General features: G+C 49.0%; 1 protein-coding gene across 1 annotated transcript in view; it reads left to right on the top strand.

Moving 5' to 3' along the window:
* RBPMS2 (RNA binding protein, mRNA processing factor 2) overlaps positions 1-16,922 on the top strand; it is a 51,731-nt gene extending 34,809 nt beyond the window's left edge. Inside the window, exons 3-8 of the mRNA XM_060260102.1 lie at positions 581-619; positions 1,796-1,858; positions 3,713-3,863; positions 5,997-6,145; positions 13,670-13,738; positions 15,531-16,922. Of these exons, the coding sequence (XP_060116085.1) occupies positions 581-619; positions 1,796-1,858; positions 3,713-3,863; positions 5,997-6,145; positions 13,670-13,732 (465 nt within the window). The 3' untranslated portion in view covers positions 13,733-13,738; positions 15,531-16,922. The remainder of the gene's footprint in view (positions 1-580; positions 620-1,795; positions 1,859-3,712; positions 3,864-5,996; positions 6,146-13,669; positions 13,739-15,530) is intronic.
* The last annotated feature ends 947 nt before the right edge of the window (positions 16,923-17,869 follow it).

Here is a 17,869-nt window from a genome sequence, read left to right as displayed (position 1 = left end):
GCCTGTTCCTGGGTTTAATTGGAGTGCTGCAGGCGTACCTTTACAGCAAGTATAACGGGGCGCTTTTCAGCTGCTTCAGTTTCAGTTCTTCATTCCTTAGAGCCAATCAGGTGAGATTCAAGTCCAGCAAAGATTTTCAGAGTATAAGTTGATCAAAGGCAGCTTTGACTCTGAAAAACTTACACCCTAAAAATTTTGTTGGCTCTTTTGAGGTCCTACTGGACTGAGGTCTAGCTCTTCTCCTGCTGACCCTCTGAAACTATTATCTTGAATTTGGGGTCTTGCGGTCGAGAGAGCTGGAATGGTCTTGGTTACCTTGCCGTCTCTGCTTCAAGGCTGAATGGGAACAGATGGGGGTCTTCAGCTAAAGGGGTCTGCTGGCATTGCTGTGACCCACTGCTGTTAGTTTGAAGCAGTGAGGTATGGTAGTGGGTGGAGCATTGTTTACGTAGCAACTTCAGTTGGCCCCAGACATATTTTTGGTGTTGGATGTGCTGTTCAAGGGCACCAAGCAGGTCTCTCAGCTTTTCTTTTAAGGAGTCTGATAACTTAAACTCTTGCTGGCTGCTTTTTCCTGCAGGGTTATGAAGGATCGCTGATCAAACTAACATCCAAACAGGTAATGCCCCTGGCTTTTCTTTTCAGGCAGCTGCTTGTAACTCCTTTGATTGGCGTTAGAAATTGGGGGTGGTTTTGAAGGGCAGATCTTCTTTCCCTATCCCTGTATTGTAATCTTAAGGCTACTATGTATGTATGCTTGGGTGTAGTTTTTGCTCCTAAACTAAATGCCTGAAGCCAAGAGCGTCCAGTCTGTAAATGGGGAGATACTTTCTAATCAAAGGCAGCCAGTAGGGGAGGGTCTGCTGAGAAAGGGGTGTGACATACTTGGCTACAATGCTCCCTCTAAGCTGTGGAGTCTTGTGAGAAAAAATTCTGCTTCATGAACTACTGGCATTAAAGTTGTGAGCGACTGCAAAATTTAGTTTTTTGTAGAAAAAGCCCAGCAGGGATGCATTTGCATATTAGGCCACACCCCTGGCATCACCATTGTTTCACAGGGCTTTTTTGTAGAAAAAGCCCAGCAGGAACTCATTTGCATATTAGGCCACACCCACTGATGCAAGTCAGAACTACGTTCCTGCTCAGAAAAAAAAAAGCTGTGGCTTTGGGGGCATTTTTCCCTGAGCTAAGACAAACATGTGTGAACCAGAGGCTAAAAAAACTGAGCTGGCTCACACTAATTCAGCTTAGAGAGAACACTGCTTGCATAGCTGCTTGCCCCAGCGACTGGGGAGCCAAGCCTTTTTAATCTTAGGAGTGGGTGTCTGTTGTGGGGGAGGAAGGTAAAGGAGACTGTGAGCCGCTCTGAGACTCTTCGGAGTGGAGGGCGGGATATAAATCCAATATCTTCTTCTTCTTCTTCTTCTTGTCACTGGGCAGTGCTACTGAATTTGCTGTCACCTGGGCCAGAGGTTTGGCTGATCATGAACATCTGCCACCTTCTCCTCCATCCCTCGAGCAGCAAGCTGTGCCCTCTGCTTCACCTTGCCCTTTCACTGGCAGCATTTTAACTTTGGGAGGTGGCTGGTTTCTGCTAGGGCCCTGGCTCACTTGCCCAGGTGGTTGTCTGGAGATGCCAGGCCAGAGACCAGGCAGGGGCAAGCAAGGACCCTTCAAAGGGGATGGGAAGGGCTTGGGAATCTTCCCTGCTCTCTTACAGTGTGGTTGGAGGACTTGTGCATGTGTGCGGAACTCGTGTGGCTTATTTGTGTTTTCTCTTCCTTCTCCTCCCCAGCCGGTAGGCTTTGTTACCTTTGACAGCCGGGCTGGTGCTGAAGCCGCTAAGAACGCCTTGAATGTGAGTACTGGGAGCCAGACTGGATTGGGCCCAGAGTGCTATTCTGTTCCATAGCAAAATATTCTTTCCGCAACTTGTGCTCCAAATCTCAGCTATATTCTAAGCCCATATGGATGATACTCCCGCCATGTGACGCAGGGTCCATTTTCCTTTATCATGTGACAGGGAGGTGGGCTATTGAGTTCCTTGTGATTGGGAAATGACCAACCCGTGCCTTCTCTGTGGTGGCCCCACCTTGTGGAATGGCCTGCCTAACATCAGGAAGATTCTCTCACTCATGGCTGTCCACAAACTGTGCAAAACTGGGTGATGCTGGGAAGCTGATTTATTGTAACTGGTCAGTTGAAGGAAAGAGCTACAGGGAGATTATATGTAAGCATGTCAAAAGCCATAGTAGCTTGAAGTCTGACATCTGGGCGTTCCCGCACTGGTTAAATATTTTACTTTCAGTTCTCTTTAAGTGCACTTCAAGTAGATTTTGCTGTTTCTGTTAAGATTTCGTTAGCGGAGTTATGCAGAGTAAACTACAAAACAGCCAGGCACATGCACTTAGCTTTAACAAAGTAATCTTTACTTGTCTAGTGAGGAGAGGGTTACTTGGAGTTCTACAGAACAAGAAAAGGGTTTAACATCCTATCTGTCTTCTCGAACTACATGTTGACTCTCTAAGATCTAAACCGCAACTGGCGAGGAAGGCTAGAGATATAAACAAAGAACCATAAACTGAAACCCAATGATTTCTACCTAGTCCATCCCCAATGTATTGATTACCCAGTTAGAGTTTGCCAACACAGCTCACTGTGCATATTGACACCTAGCTTCTGGCGGGAGATATGTGCAGAACTACTGATAGGTTCTACCACTGACTAGCTAAGTACCAGCATGCATAAACAAACAATTAATGACTCCAGGAAGTGAAGTTGCCAAAACCCAACAGTTTCACACAGTAAAATCCAGTCGTAAAGGGCATTGTGCAGTGTGTGTGAAAGTGTACATCCAGGTCTCCACTTCGTATCCAAAATGGAATGTTTGCGCTAATCTCTTTTGATGCTGGATCCGCAGTTGGACTCTCCCTGGTGCCTTGTGTCAAGAAGCCTGTTTGTGGTCTCAGGCTGAAGTGCCACATTAATGTGAATTCGCTGCTTCTTTTATTGGTCCCTTGCTTCCTCTCAGTCATTTTTAAAGTGCAGAACTTCCGGAGGAGTGACTGGGAATGGGGTGGGTGTTCTGGTGACTTTGCAGGAAGGAGCAGCCAAAAAAGCTGCTGTGTGCAGCCAGCATTTCGTTCATTCGCAGAACAATTTCCTTTCCTCTCCACCCCCTTGAGAAATCTTCCCTGGAGAAGAAATCTCGTGTTCTGAATTGCACATGGGTTGGCTTCCAGAGGTTCCATGGCTCCGAAAATGTTACTAGAGCCTGTGCCGTGAGAATCTGTCCTTTGTGGCATGTTCTGTCTGTAGCGGTGGGGTCAGAAAATTCAACAGAGTGAGATGGCTGAGCCCCCAGGCTGTCAAAAGGGCAGTATCACTTTAGATGGCAGATGACACAACTGAAGTCTCTCCCATGGAAGAAAATTCCCCACAGGTAGACAGCTAGTGTTTCAGGAAATACAGTGAACTGAATCTCTATAACGTTCTACCTGCTAGGACTTCTTTACATTGGGAGCATTCAAACACTAGTTCGCACCTGCAGACTGAAGTGGTACGGTCCACCACAGGGCTCTGCCGCTGAACTCGGTTGCATGGATTGGTACATCTCACTTCTGGGGAAGGGGGGGGAGCATAGTGAACTGATCTCATTCTTCAGTTTTTGTCTTTAGAGAATCTACCGCCTTCTTCTGTCTCCCCTTCGCAGGGCATCCGCTTTGACCCGGAGAACCCCCAGACGTTGCGGTTAGAGTTTGCGAAAGCCAACACCAAGATGGCCAAGAGCAAGCTGATGGCCACACCGAATCCCACCAACCTCCACCCTGCCCTGGGAGCGCACTTCATTGCACGGGACCCCTGTGAGGAGCTCGGGCAGGGGGTGGGTGGGATTGGCGTGTCTTGCTGGGCTTTAGGCGTGTTCTACAAAGCTGGAAACAGCCTATCCCTTGATTTGGTGGTGCTGGAAAGTGCCATCGAGTTACAGTCAGTTAATTGTGAGCCCATGGGGGGGTATCAAGGCAAGAGACATTCAGAGGGGCTTTGCCACTTCCTGCCTCTGCGTAGCAACCCTGGACTTCCTTGGTGGTCTCCCATCCAAGTATTAAGCAGACTGACCCTGCTTAGTGATGAGATCAGGCTAGCTTGGGCCATCCAGGTGAAGGCAAGAGAGCAACTGAGGTGGTTGTCACTTCCTGCCTCTGCGTAGCAACCCTGGACTTCCTTGGTGGTCTCCCATCCAAGTACTAAGCAGACCTGACCCTGCTTAGTGATGTGATCAGGCTAGCTTGGGCCATCCAGGTGAAGGCAAGAGAGCAACAGAGGTGGCTGCCACTTCCTGCCTCTGCGTAGCAACCCTGGACTTCCCTGGTGGTCTCCCGTCCAAGTACTAACCAGGGCTGATCCTGCTTAGCTTCCAAGATCTGAAGAGATTTGGTTAGCCTGGGCCATCCAGGTCAGGGCAGGAGAGGAACAGAGGTGGTTGCCATCTCCTGCCTCTGCACAGCAACCGTGGACTTCCTTGGAGGTCTTCATCCAAGTACTAAGCAGACCTGACCCTGCTTAGCTTCCGAGATCTGATGAGATGAGGCTGGCCTAAGCCATCCAGGTCAGGACAAGAGAGGAACAGAGGTGGCTGGCCACTCTCTGCCTCTGCCCAGTGACCCTGCGCTTCCTTGGTGGTTCCCCATCCTGCTTAGCTTTCGAGATCTAATGAGAATGAGCTAGCCTGGGCCATCAAGGTCTTGGCAGCCCTCACTTCCAGTATCCTTTCAATCCTGCCCTTCTTTGTCTGAGGCGCTCAGGATAATGGAAAGATTCTCTCTCATCCTCACAACAGCCACGTGAGGTAGGTTAAGCTTTGGCTGGCCCGAGGTCTCCCCGGCTGCGTAGAGATTTAAACTTGGGTCTGCTAGTTTGGACCTCTAACCACTATACCCACTGTTTCAATCCCATATGAACTATTGGGGAGCCAATCCCCATTTCTCTGCTTCTGAGCACCCCTGCAGAGCATGCATGCACGGACAGTGCATTGATGTGCAAGGCACAGGAATGTGTGTTGCTCCAACTATCGGTCCCTCCAGCCCACCATTAGCTACTTTGACACCGTGGCTACCCCCCCGGAGGCCTGTCCCCTCCCTGCTCTCCAGCTTCCTTTAAGGGGGACACGTTGGGCACTGAACCTAAGACTGCGAACAGGGAGAGGCTGAGTTCTCCAGGTGAACTTTGCATGACATACTTAAGTGGCCCCTGGGCAGGTGCAAATAGCAAGCTTACATTCTGTGTTCATCAGAAAGGGTGCCTGGGAAATACCTGTGGGAAGGGAGACCCTACTTTAATCCTGAGTAAGAAGCAGAGTTGTGAGCCACTGTTTGGTCTGATGGCAGCAGAGGGAACTCCCTAAGCATAGCTCCACAGAAACAATGGGAGGGGACGGTGGCTCAGTGGTAGAGCATCTGCTTGGTAAGCAGAAGGTCCCAGGTTCAATCCCCGGCATCTCCAGCTAAAAAGGGTCCAGGCAAGTAGGTGTGAAAAACCTCAGCTTGAGACCCTGGAGAGCCGCTGCCGGTCTGAGTAGACAATACTGACTTTGATGGACCAAGGGGGGGGTGTGAGTCAGTGTAAGGCAGCTTCAAATGTTCATATGTTCAATGGAGATCAATGGCTAGTAAAATGCTGGGGGGGGGGGTTAGTATCCCCCTGCTAGATGTGTCTCTTCCTCTATGCCAGGGGTGGCCAAACTGCAGCTCGGGAGCCACGTGTGGCTCTTTCACACATATTGTGTGGCTCTTGAAGCCCCCACTGCACTGTCAGATGACTTGAGAATGCATTTAAAGTTAAAGTTGCTTTTTTTCCACCTCCCTCTCCTTCCTTCCTTCCTTCCTCTTAAGTTAAGCAAGTTTGGACACCCCTGCTCAACGCTGTCTCTTTCCTGTGCTGTGCTGCATCTCACAGTGGATTTTGCTCTTCTTCTCCCCCTTCTCCGCAACGTCTAGATGACCTGACCGGAGCAGCCCTGATTCCAGCGTCTCCGGAGGCCTGGGCTCCCTACCCACTCTACACCACAGAGTTAACTCCTGCCATCCCGCACGCTGCTTTCACGTACCCAGCTGCTGCGGCGGCTGCTGCCGCCCTTCACGCTCAGGTAAGGTTTTGCATCGCTCCGTCCCTTCTCTTGGAGGGGCAAAAAGCTGCATCTTTGCCCACCTCCCGCAAGCTTTTCGGAGGTCTGCGATGCCAGACTTGAGTGTGCGAAATTCCATTCCAGAGTGGAGAGTGCTGCGGTGATGCCTGGCGCCGTACATGGCACCTGAGTCCCCAAGCCCATTTGGGCTGATCTGGCTGCACCCAAACTGTCAGTCCTGTTCTCAGTCTTAGAGCTGCAAAGACAGGAAACTCCCAGACTCCAAGCCAGCCTAGGGTTTGGCGAGAGTCCCGACTTCCAGTTCTGATCTTTGCCAAAATAAGACGCAATGCTGACTTCCTCGGGGGTGGGATGAGTAGCCCAAGCTTTTCACTCCCAGCTCATTTGACTGAGGAAGGGCTGAGGTGCCCAACCCCAAGGAAGAATGTGGGTCTCGCCTCTCTCATCACCCCCTGAGGAGTTCCTGAACCGTTAGTCCCGTTAGTGCAAGAGTAAATCCGCTTGTGAGTCGGTTCTTGTATTGACAGAACGGGGAGTAGGACTGGATTTGGTCAGTTCTGAAGGGTTCTAGAAAAGGAGCCAGGCTCCCAGAGTGAAAGGAAGGGTGACTTTGGAAGCACAGCTGTAATGAAACCGGGCCCTGAAATAGCAGTGTTGGAACCAGAATTCCCAGTTTGACCAGCATAAGAGCGAACAGTGGATTAAATTTGAAGGCTTCTGTGCTTAAAGAAAAGTGCAGCTTTCACTTGGCTTTCACAGCCTTCTGATCTTGAGTGTACCTAGGGCTTTTTTTGTAGCAGGAACTCCTTTACATATTAGGCCACACACCCCTGAAGTAGCCAACCCTCCAAGAACTTCTCCAAGGGCTCTGCTTACAGGGCCTACTGCAAGCTCATGGAGAATTGGCTACCTCAGAGGGGTGTGGCCCAGGGATGGAATTCTAGCAGGAGCTCCTTTGCATATTAGGCCATACCCCCCTGATGTAGCTAATCCTCCAAGAGCTTACAAGGCTCTTTTTTGTAAGCTCTTGGAGGATTGGCTACATCGGGTGTGTGGCCTAATATGCAAAGGAGTTCCTGCTACACAAAAAGCCCTTGGTGTCCCTGTGGGTTCTTCCCTCATCCTCCCAAAGGAGTCCTAGGGGCAGCCCTCATTGCATTGCTGCGTGGAAGCAGGTTCTCCAGGCAGATGGCTCAATAAACCCCACAGTCTTGCACCTGGCTGTATAACCCTTGGCCCGCTCTCTGCCCCCCCCCACCCCTGGAGACAAGGAGTGCCTCTTCTACACAGAATTCGATTGAGATGACAATGCTCATAGAATAAACCAAATCTGGTTCCGTGCCAGGTAAGGAACTCCAGCTTGAGACAGACTCGCAAAAGAATGCCCCACACCTATCAGAGGGCAGGGGACTCTTCCGCCTCTGGACAGAGAAGACGGGAGAGAGATTATGCCGTCTGCTTCGAGACCGCCTTCCCTATCAAGCCCTTGTGGTCTCCCCCACCCCACCCCCACCAGTGCTTTCTCTTGAAACAAAATGTGTTACTCATAAAAAGCTTTATGGAGTTAAATATTACCTCACCTCCCCATCGCCCAGCAGTTGGCGGCTTTAAAAACTCCATTCGGTCCCTAGGCTGGGAGCCTGAGATGTTAACGAATAGGTGGGGAGGGAGAAAGAGCAAAGGACACCAGCCACCCCTGGAGGGCAAGACAGGGGAACCCAGCCCTAGTGGGAAGACTGGCTAAGCCCTCCCTCTCCCTGCGATTGAACTGACCAGTTGGAGTGCTCAGCTGCAGTGCTGCACCACATGGTGAACGGGCAGCTTCCAGGCTAGCTGGTAAGCTTCTGTACCCGCCCTGAGTCCACACCTCCACCACATCAGTTTGCCTCCCTGGAAGGAGAGAGAACATTTGATCCTGTTTGCTCCTGTTCTCCTCCTGACTTTTTGCTGTGCCTGCTGTTAACCTTTGAATGACAGCATCCACTTCTGCTTCTGTGATCCTAGCCAATCAGGAATCACATAATAAATGGGGATGGGCTACAGCACTGTATAGCCAGTCTGGGTTTTTTTTGCTGAGGGCCAGCAAAACCAGTTGGGTTATTCAGGAAGGACTGCCCTGGCTGCAGGCAGTTTGTGCCAGAATTTTTGGGGAGGCAGTAGCCCCAAAAAGTGTGTGGCCTTGCTCAGAACCGGTGCTAAGACGAAATTGCTTTGACTTGGCCTGGCCTGGGTGCATCTTGCAGAATGGATTCCAGTAAGGCTCTTGTAATGGGCCCATCTAGGCTTCATACAATAAATATAAACTTGCTAGAACATCTCCAGGGTCTGCCTGCTATTTGCCCCCCTTGCCACAAATCTCTTTGAGTAATGGAACAATGGCCTGGCTATATCTAGGCTCTTCTGCTTGTTAGCCCCAGCAACTCTAAGGCTTTGAGTCTCAATATTTAGCCCCTCCAGGGCTCAAAATGTACCCAGGACTTGCTACTGAATGTCAGTCAATTCCCTCACAGAAGAGGGTGCAGGTAGGTATCTGTAATACAGGCATCCCCAACCTTGTTTGAGCCTGTGGATGCCAGGGCTTTTTTTTGTAGCAGGAACTCCTTTATGTATTAGGACACCTCCCCCCCGATGTAGCCAGTCCTCCTGGAGCTTACAGTAGGCCCTGTACTAAGAGCCCTGTAAGCTCTTAGAAGATTGGCTAGATCCGGGGTGTGTGGCTATGAGGAACCGGTCAGAGTCAGCTTGGGAGGGGTAACCACCATAAATTTTTTCCCAGTCACCTTCCCTCAGTCACACACAGAGAAATCCTGTTAGAACTAAAGAAAACTAGGCACCAGACAGTTTAAAAGTCAAAACCACACAAAGAATATTTATTGGATCAGAAAAGGCAAGGAAGAGGGATAAAATAATATTCAGTTGGTTGATATTCAGACAAATCAGTTGGCAGGCAGGTGGTTGGTCAAATAATCAATCAGTAAACACTAGAAATTTGCAGGCTGAACTAATATAAATATACACAGGCAGGCAAAAACTGGACAGGCAGGCAGTGCCTACTTGACGCTGGGAACACTTTGCAGTCATTATGGTATAGCCTTCTCAAATCATAAAAATAAACTCCACACACACTTTTCCATTCACACTGAAGACTCCTCACTTGTACCAGATAGCTTTTCCCTCACAGACATACATACACACTAGCATACCGGACTCACACCCTTTTGAGTGATCTAACCAGCCCCTCAACTCCTGGTGTGTCTCAGTCCCAGCTAGATTCCTAGTCTGACTCTTGGGATCCCTTTCTAGTCACAAGAAACCTCTCTAGCCACACAGTATTTGTGCATTGGAGTGTTCTCAGATTATACTAGGAGTCTGCCCTGTGTTCTGACAGAACTCCACAGAGAGTTTCTCCTCACAGAAGGTGCTTGGTTTTGATCCCCTTCTGGCTAAAAACTCTCTCACAGACAGAAGCTTAGCCCAGTTCTGTCCACTCAAGGAACTCAGCCCCGCTGGCTGTTCTAAGCGCCTTCCAGTTGCCTCACAACAACTGATTAGCTTAAGTACCAGTCTTCACACTGTTCAGTACTCAAGCTCCAACTCCAGACTGAATCTAAAAACCCTGAGGCGTTTTACTTCTCTCCAAGCATCTCTCAATTCGCTATATTTTTGTTACTACAGCTGCAGCCCAGCCAGTTGTTGCAAGGCTGTTCCCCAGCTTCCAGGCTAATTTGCCTGAATCCGCCACAGTAGCCTAATATACAAAGGAGTTCCTGTTACAAAAAAAGCCCTGGTGGACACCTTTAGAATTCTGACACGGCACGGCAGGTGCAGCCACAAAATGGCTGCCACCACAGGAGGTGGAGCCAACCATTAAATGGCTGCCCCAGCTTACTTCCAGTGGCGGAGTGAAGATTCTTGCACTATGGCTGCCACTGCCGCCAAAGCAGCCATTTTAAAAATTGGCTCAGCCAATCAGAAGCCTTGTTGGGCAAAAATCCCCAGCTGGCCCCACCGATCTGAAAACATTTGGTGTGTGCCAGGACAGATGTCCGCGGGCACACCATGGTGCCCACGGGCACAGTGTGGGGGACCCCTGCCCTCGTCGCTCCCACCGAAACAAGATCTCTTGTCCTCCGGGGGCACCCCGTTGGCCAGCCCGTGGTTGAAACAATCCCTCCTTTGATGTCTTCAGTGATCTGCAGCCAGGATTGCCGGTGCAGGCTAGCCCTGGAGGTCAGAGAGAGCTAGCCCCGGAGGCGGGACCACCCTGGTTCCGTCTCTTCCCAGCTAGAATGGAGTTGGCTGTAGAGCAGTTTCATTCCTAGAGGCCTTTCAAAGGATGGTGGGCCCCGTCTGGAAAGGCTGGTAAGGCAATCTCACCTCTCTGCCACCGGGCACGATGTGGGAGGGGGGCTTCACAAGCTTTGGGGGACTTTTTTCGGTTCGCCCATCCTCTTCCTTAGCAATCCAGTGCATGGGTCTCACGCTATCCACCCCCAGGCGAACAAAATGCCAGGTATTCTCTCTAACCCCACTTCTTGCCAACTTGGCACACGACACGACACGGCACCACAGCATGGCACCGACTCGTGTTCCACACTGCTCCCTCTGAGCGGGTGGATTGGGGGTGGTGGGGAGGGGGGTGGAGCAAGCAGCCCTGCCCTGTGGTGCTGTGGCAGGGGGAAGGGGGCGGGGTCTCCAGGCCACCTGTGTTTCACTCCACCACAATCACCATGGGAGGAGGTGGCTCGTAGCAGTAGCAAAAACACAGTTTTGATTTTTCTTTCTTTCCCCTGCACAGTCAACTTGGCACACATCTCCCACACTGCGGACTCCTGCAAAGGAAAAACGTTCTTCCCTTCCTTGCTGGAGCCTGAAGAAATCCTCCTTCCGATACACTCTCTCTCTCTCTCTCTCTCTCTCTTTTTCTTCTTCCTAAGTAGAGACCTGACTTTCCCGCTCCTCTTTTCTTGCTTCTTTTCCATCGGATGATATAACAGCAGAAGGGAAACATCGCGGGGGGCTTAACGGGTGAAAAGTTTGGGAGGTGGGTGGATGTATTATGCAACCACACACTATTGAGTGGTAGGGGGAAGGAGTGGTCTATGACTGGGCTTTGGTTGTGGAGGAGCAACTATAGATCGGGGCAGGCTGGTAATTCTTGATAGATTTAGGGCAGCTGATAATACTATACTGGTAAAATAAGCTTGGGAAGAATGTTGTTCCTTCCACTCTGAGCAGCAAAGCCTGAAACATCTGCTCGGAACAAGCAGCTGTATCCTCTGCAAAACTGGCCTTCCCTGAATCCCAACCTCTTTTTCTTTCCTCCCCCTAGCGGGATCTGCAGTTATTCTCCACCCAGGGCTTTTCTTTCCAGGGTGAAAGAGCAGAGCGCAGTCCGGCAAAGAGGGAACTTCCTGTTCCCACTCGGTTGTCGGGCAGGACGACGAAACTGATTCCAGATGTGCGGGGGAGAGGGGTTTGGGAATCTGGGAAATGCTTACAAACTGAAGCACAAGGAAGGAGGATGTGTGTGTGTGTGGTGGGGGAGAGAATGTGAAACACGGTGATTTGTGGGGATGTCAGTTGAGAATAGAATGCTTGCTAGGAATGGTACAGATAACTGGGGTCATGGTGGCATCTGAGAACCGGCTGCAGTGATCCTTGAGCACATTGTCAGTGCAACATTACATGAAGGCAGAACATTTAGAGAATGTGTTTGAGAGATTGAGCATTGATCAGGGCAGGCTCTAGAGAAAATCAGTGCTTTAGCTGGCAAAGTAAGGCTACACCCTTTTTTGTTTAATTGTCATACGTTGCCCTTGATTTCAATTGTCATACGTTGTCTTTGATTTCTTTGGCACCATTTATACACATCTTATGCAGTTCTCAGGGAACAGTTAACTAAAAGCACATTGGCCTCTAGTTAAAGACTTCCAGTGGAGCATGCGGCATGGCTCTCCTGTCTAGTGCCCAACCCGCATACTCTGCATTTTCTCTTTGTCTCTGCCCTGCAAATCCTGAACCACTAAGCATACCTACGTTCCAATCCTTTCAGGGCATATTCCATCTTGTTTAGTGTTGATGCTGGGTAGGTGATACGAAAAGACCTTTCTCTGCCTGAGACCCTGGAGAGCGGCTGCCAGTCTGAGCAGGCATTACTGACCTTGGTGGTCCAGTGGTCTGATTCAGTGTAAGGCAGCTTCATGTGTGGTTGTGGACTTAGCTGCATCTGGAGTCAACAGGTTTCCTGTATATGCCTTCTGCTTGAAGGTGGAGGAAAGTGATTTTCTGAGATTTTTGTTCAGTATTGTCTGCACAGGCTGGCAGCAGCTTTCCAGGGTCTCAAGCTGAGGTCTTTCACATCACGTACTACCAGATCCTTTAAACTGGAGATGCCAGGGATTGAACTGGGGACCTTCTGCATGCCAAGCAGGTGTTCTACCACTTAAACCCACCCTCGTTGTTCTCACAGAAAGACTGGCCAATAGAGTACACACTGGCTACATCCAAGTGGGCAGCTGTGTTGGTCTGAAGCGGTAGAACAAAGTAGGAGTCAAGTTTTACCTTTAAGACCAACAAAGTTTTATTCAGAATGTAAGCTTTCGTGTGTGCATGCACACTTCTTCAGATGAGGAATCAGGTACAGTGAGCTACAGGAATGAATAGCTAGACCACAGAATGAGAAGTCCCCTGTTCCTTGTGCTATGATCACTGGTAGGTTGCATGGAAATAACTGATTGTGGATGGCCCATGAAAGGTGGTTACTGTGGTCAGGGTGTCTTGCGGTCGTCTGCAGCTAGCTGTGAAATCAGCTTCTTTCTGGTAGTGAGGTGTGAGCCTGCAATCTGAGTGAGAGGCGATTATTTTTTTCCTCCCAGGGGTTTCTTAGAGTAGCTGTTTTGCATTGTGCTGCAACTGGGTCATCTGGCTTGTCTCCTTGTGAAAAGCGGCCTGAGCAGTTGCAACACTAGGTGGGACCATATGAGGCTTGGGGTTTTTGGAAGCCTTCAGTACTACTGGATAGCTAGGGAGAAATACCCTAAGTACAGTGGGTGGTGCAAAGTGCCGTCGAGTCACAGCTGATTATGGGATGGCAGCAGGGTTTTCAAGGCAAGAGAAGTTCAGTGGTGGTTTGCCATTGTCTGCATCGAAACCCTGGACTTCCTTGGTGTCTCGTATCCAGGGCTCTTTTTGTAGCAGGAACTCCTTTGCATATTAGACCACACACCCCTGATGTAGCCAATCCTCTAAGAGCTTACAGGGCTCTTCTTACAAGGCCTACTGTAAGCTCCCGGAGGATTGGCTATATCAGGGAGGTGTGGCCTAATATGCAAAGGAGTTCCTGCTACAAAAAAAAAAGCCCTGCGTCCCATCCAAGTACTATCCAAGGCCAGCTCTGCTTAGCTTCCTAGATCTGATGAGATTGGGCTAGCCTGAGCTGTCTGGGTCAGGGCAAGTGAAGTTACCGCCTGCATTTTGCCATGTCTGGAGAGTCTCTGTCATGTTGTTTCTCTCTCTCTTCAGATGCGCTGGTATCCTCCTTCTGAAGCTACCCAACAAGGATGGAAATCTCGTCAGTTCTGTTAGTTTTTAGTGAGTATCTTGACTCACTAATGAGGACTTTGAGCGTGTGTTATTTTTGCTTAACCTTTGGGCCTTTAGAGAGTCTTTGGGCATTTCATGGCTGTTCCCAGAACATCTGGTCATTCCACATTCTGCTCCTCCTCCTTCCCTCTCCTTGCTGGTTCAGCTTGTCATGGCAAATTGCTGACTTTGTTTTTCTGGCACAGGCTGCGGGAACTGCAAGACACACGTCCTGGTCTCTTCCCCATATTTATGCCACATGCCTAGTTGACCAGAGGTAGCTGAAGAGTGTAGTGTAATGGTTAAGAGTGGAGGACTCTAATCTGGGAGAACTGGGTTTGATTTCCCACTCCTCCACATGCAGCCAGCTAAGTGACTATGGGTCAACCACAGTTCTCTCAGAGCTGTTCTCTCAAGAGCAGTTCTCTCAGAACTCCCTCAGCCTCACCTGCCTTGAGTCACAGGGTGTTGTGGGGAGATGGAGTGAAGGAGATTATAAGCCTCTTTGAGACTCCTTCAGGTAGTGAAAGGTGGAGTATAAAAACCACCTCTTCTTTTCTGAACAGCCTCACTTTGCTCCCAAGTGGTTAGATTTTCCACCCACCCCCGTCAAGTCACAACTGACTTATTGCAACCCCTGGGGTTTTCAGGGCAAGAGATGTTCAGAGGTGGTTTGCTGTTGCTTGCCTCTGTGTTGCAACTCTGGACTTCCTTGGTGGTCTCCCATCCAAATATGAAACCAGGACTGACCCTGCTTAGCTTCTGAAATCTGACAAGACCTGGGCTTTCCAGGTCAGGACACTGGATGGTGAGCAAAAGACTTACTCCAAGCTCTTCTATCAGTGGGCCTAAGTGGTGCAGATATCTTTAATGCCAATTGTGTGCCAAGACAAATGCAGGTTGTTGCAGCCTTTGTTGTAATATGGGTGGAATAGTACATTTGAACACACATGAAGTGGCCTTCTGAGTCACACCATGGGTCTGTCAAGCTCAGTATTGTCTGCTCTGACCGGCAGCGGTTCTCCCAGGATCTCTGGCAAGGGGAAGACTTTCCCATCAGCTGCCACCTGAGATCTTTTAACTGGGAGATGCCAGGGATGGAACCTGGGACCTTCTGCATGCCAAGCAGATGCTCTACCACTGAGCCACAGTCTCACCCCTAGTATTGACCTTGGACTGGAGGGGGACCTTGGTTTGAATCTCAGAGTTTACACAGCCACCCTGTTCTACTTACCAATCACATTTTTTTGAAGCTGTGGAATTGGTAACTAATTCCTTACCCAGTGAGGCAGCCTGGAAGGAGAATCCCTTTTGTATGCCCTGAGCAGGGGTCTCCAACCTTTTGGGGCCTGTGGGGACCTTTGGAATTCTGACGTAGTGTAGTGCCACAAAATGGCTGCTGCAGGAGGCAGACCCTGCCATAAAATGGCTGCCACAGCCTCCCTTCAGTCACACAGTGAAGTTCCCTGTGTTGTGGTGGCAAAGCAGTGTTTTTAAAAATCTGCACATCGAATCAGAAGCCTTGCAGGGCAACACCAAGAAAGGTGTTAGCAGGTGCTCTGGTACCCGTGAACACCACATGTCAGACCCCAGCTCTTGAGGGCCTGCTACACAGGAATTGCCAGATATTTCTGTCACTTGTCCAGCCTTTATATCCCATTCTCGAAGTAGGATCATTCTGGAACAGCTTGCTCCAGTTGGGGAAAAGAGACAAGGAAGCTGAGTTTTCTGTGTTCCTTTGTGGACTGGGAAGAAAGATGTCTGTTTTTTGTAACTTTTTTCTCTCCCTTTTGCTTTCAAGAGCCGCCTCTCGGCCCACGTTCTCCCCCTCCCCGTGTCTCTCTGTGGAGTGATGTGCCAGGGATGAAGCAGACTGTGGATCGCTGGAAGTCCTCCTCCACGAGAGAAAACCTTTTCCTGTGGCCACCGGACAAGGTGCCTAACTGCAGTAACCCACGCTTCTCGACAATGAAGCTGTGGGCTTTCCCCGTCCAAGACTGTGAATAGCAACAGCCCCCCCCCCCTTACTGTGGACTTGCATGGTCTTGTGTTTTGCTTGCCTCCCATTCTGCCTAAATCCCGGCAAACTCCCGTTGCCACGGGGCATGTGTGTTCTCCCTCCCCACACCTTTTTTTGCTACGCCAAGTCGGAGAGACCCGATCTTAGCGATAGCCAGGTTTTGTTTCCCAGCTGGGCTGCTGGCCTGCGTTGCGGCCTAGCTGTATACAGTGCAATATCCAGGTCTTTCCAATCCTAAGACGGTGTTTATGCAGTTCCGCTGGAGGAAGCGAAGAGACAAATTGGTTTTGCATGTTTTTATTTTCTTTTTGTTTTCTTTTTCTGGCATGAATTTACAACACTTTAACTCGGTGTGTGTGTGTACGTATGTGTGTTGCGAAGCTTGTTTTTGTTCCAGCGTTTGTGTAACCATAGCAACAGGCCTCGGCCTAGCTGTTGAACACTGAAGTTTTTATTCATCTTGCTTCCGTGAAGACTTGGCTTCTGACAAAACAATGTCCTGGCTTTTGCCCTAGTTCCATTTTCTGCTCCAGCTCGAATTTTTGGGGAAAAGCAAGTTGTTGTTGTTGTTCCTTTAAAATTCAAGTCTGCTGGATTTCTCGTCCAGTTTTTCTCCTCCAGTTCAAGCCAGGGTTGTTTTTGTGTGTTGTGTTTCCTCCCCCCCCTCTGTCAGACTTCTATATATAGAACAGCTGTAAAATATTTAACTTTTTTTTCCCTCCACATCCCTCTGATTGGAGAGGCTTCAGTCTTGCCAAATAATCCGCCATCCTTATGGGAATACCGAACAAAAAAAAGATGTACGAGTATTTTTGTACCATGTGTAATAAGGAAATATTTATGCCTCATAAAAAAAGATTTTGTGTGGTTTTTTGTGCAATTAATAATTAAAGAGAAACTGTAATCTGTAAGATAAGTTAAATGTTTAGTTTAAAAACAAAAAAGAAGCTTGAAGAGGAGAAAATGAAGAAAACTTTGTGTAATGGATTCAGTCAGACATAGTAACAAGAAATTTGTGCAATTTTTTGTTTTGACATTTTATTGCTTGGTATTGAAAGTGCTTTAAGTATTATTATATTGGACCATGGCTGTCTCGCTTGTATTCAGATCCTTGAGAATAAGTTGCTATAATCCTATGAATGTGAAACTGGATAATATATGAATTGTACTCTCTGGTGTATTATGACTCTTCTTTTCTCTCAAAAACAAAAATGTGGATCGTAGGGTACCAGAGGAACTGAATTTCCTGCATTGTGTAGGGGGTTGGACTAGATGACCTTGGAGCAGGGCTTTTTTGTGGCAGGAACTCCTTTGCATATTAGGCACCAGACCCCTGATGTAGCCAATCCTCCTGGAGCTTACAGGGCTCTTCTTCAGGGCCTACTGAAAGCTCTTGGAGGATTGGCTACAGCAGGGAGGTGTGGCCTAATATGCAAAGGAGTTCCTGCTACAAAAAAAGCCCTGCCCTGGAGGTGCCTTCTAACTGATTCTACGAATGATAACAAAAATGAGAAAAACCCACCACATAAAACAGTTTAGGGTTGAATTCAGGCAAAGGGTTGCATCCAACCAGCCTTCCTCCTGGGGAGAACGATGATGTTACAAATTACAGGATCTTTGTGGATGAAAGTTGGGTGGAGTGAAGGAGGCTCTTTAGGAGAATTGGGTGAGTCTGAATCAAAAAAATTATATCCAGAATAAAGCTCTTTTTGGTCTTAAAAGTGCCACTAGACTCAAGCTTTTTTTATTACTTCAGACCAAGACGGTTACCCACCTGAATCTATCAGCAGTGAAGACAGGCTGTATTGGTTTCTTTTTCTTTCTGTTTGGAGCTTTCTTGGGAGGAGTTGTGCTTCTGTCTCTTGGAGATGGGCCACAGAGTAGAAAGAGGTTTCAGGTGGACAGTCACATTGGTTTGCAATATAAAACGAAGATTCGAGTCCAAATCTTGCAGCTCCAAGACCAGCAATGTTTACAGGTTTTCAGAAATCAAAGGGAGCTGGAAAATTTTGTGAGTCTTTTAGGCACTTCTGGACTCCCAATTTTAATCTCTTCCCGAAGAAAGCATCTTTGAATGATCAGTGGCTTCAATAACTACCCTCTGGAGGGCAACTTACCAT

Source organism: Heteronotia binoei, chromosome 19, assembly GCF_032191835.1.
Source record: "Heteronotia binoei isolate CCM8104 ecotype False Entrance Well chromosome 19, APGP_CSIRO_Hbin_v1, whole genome shotgun sequence".
Lineage (NCBI taxonomy): Eukaryota > Metazoa > Chordata > Lepidosauria > Squamata > Gekkonidae > Heteronotia > Heteronotia binoei.
The sequence above is the reverse complement of the archived record's forward strand: the minus strand, read 5'-3'. Positions and strand labels throughout refer to the sequence as shown.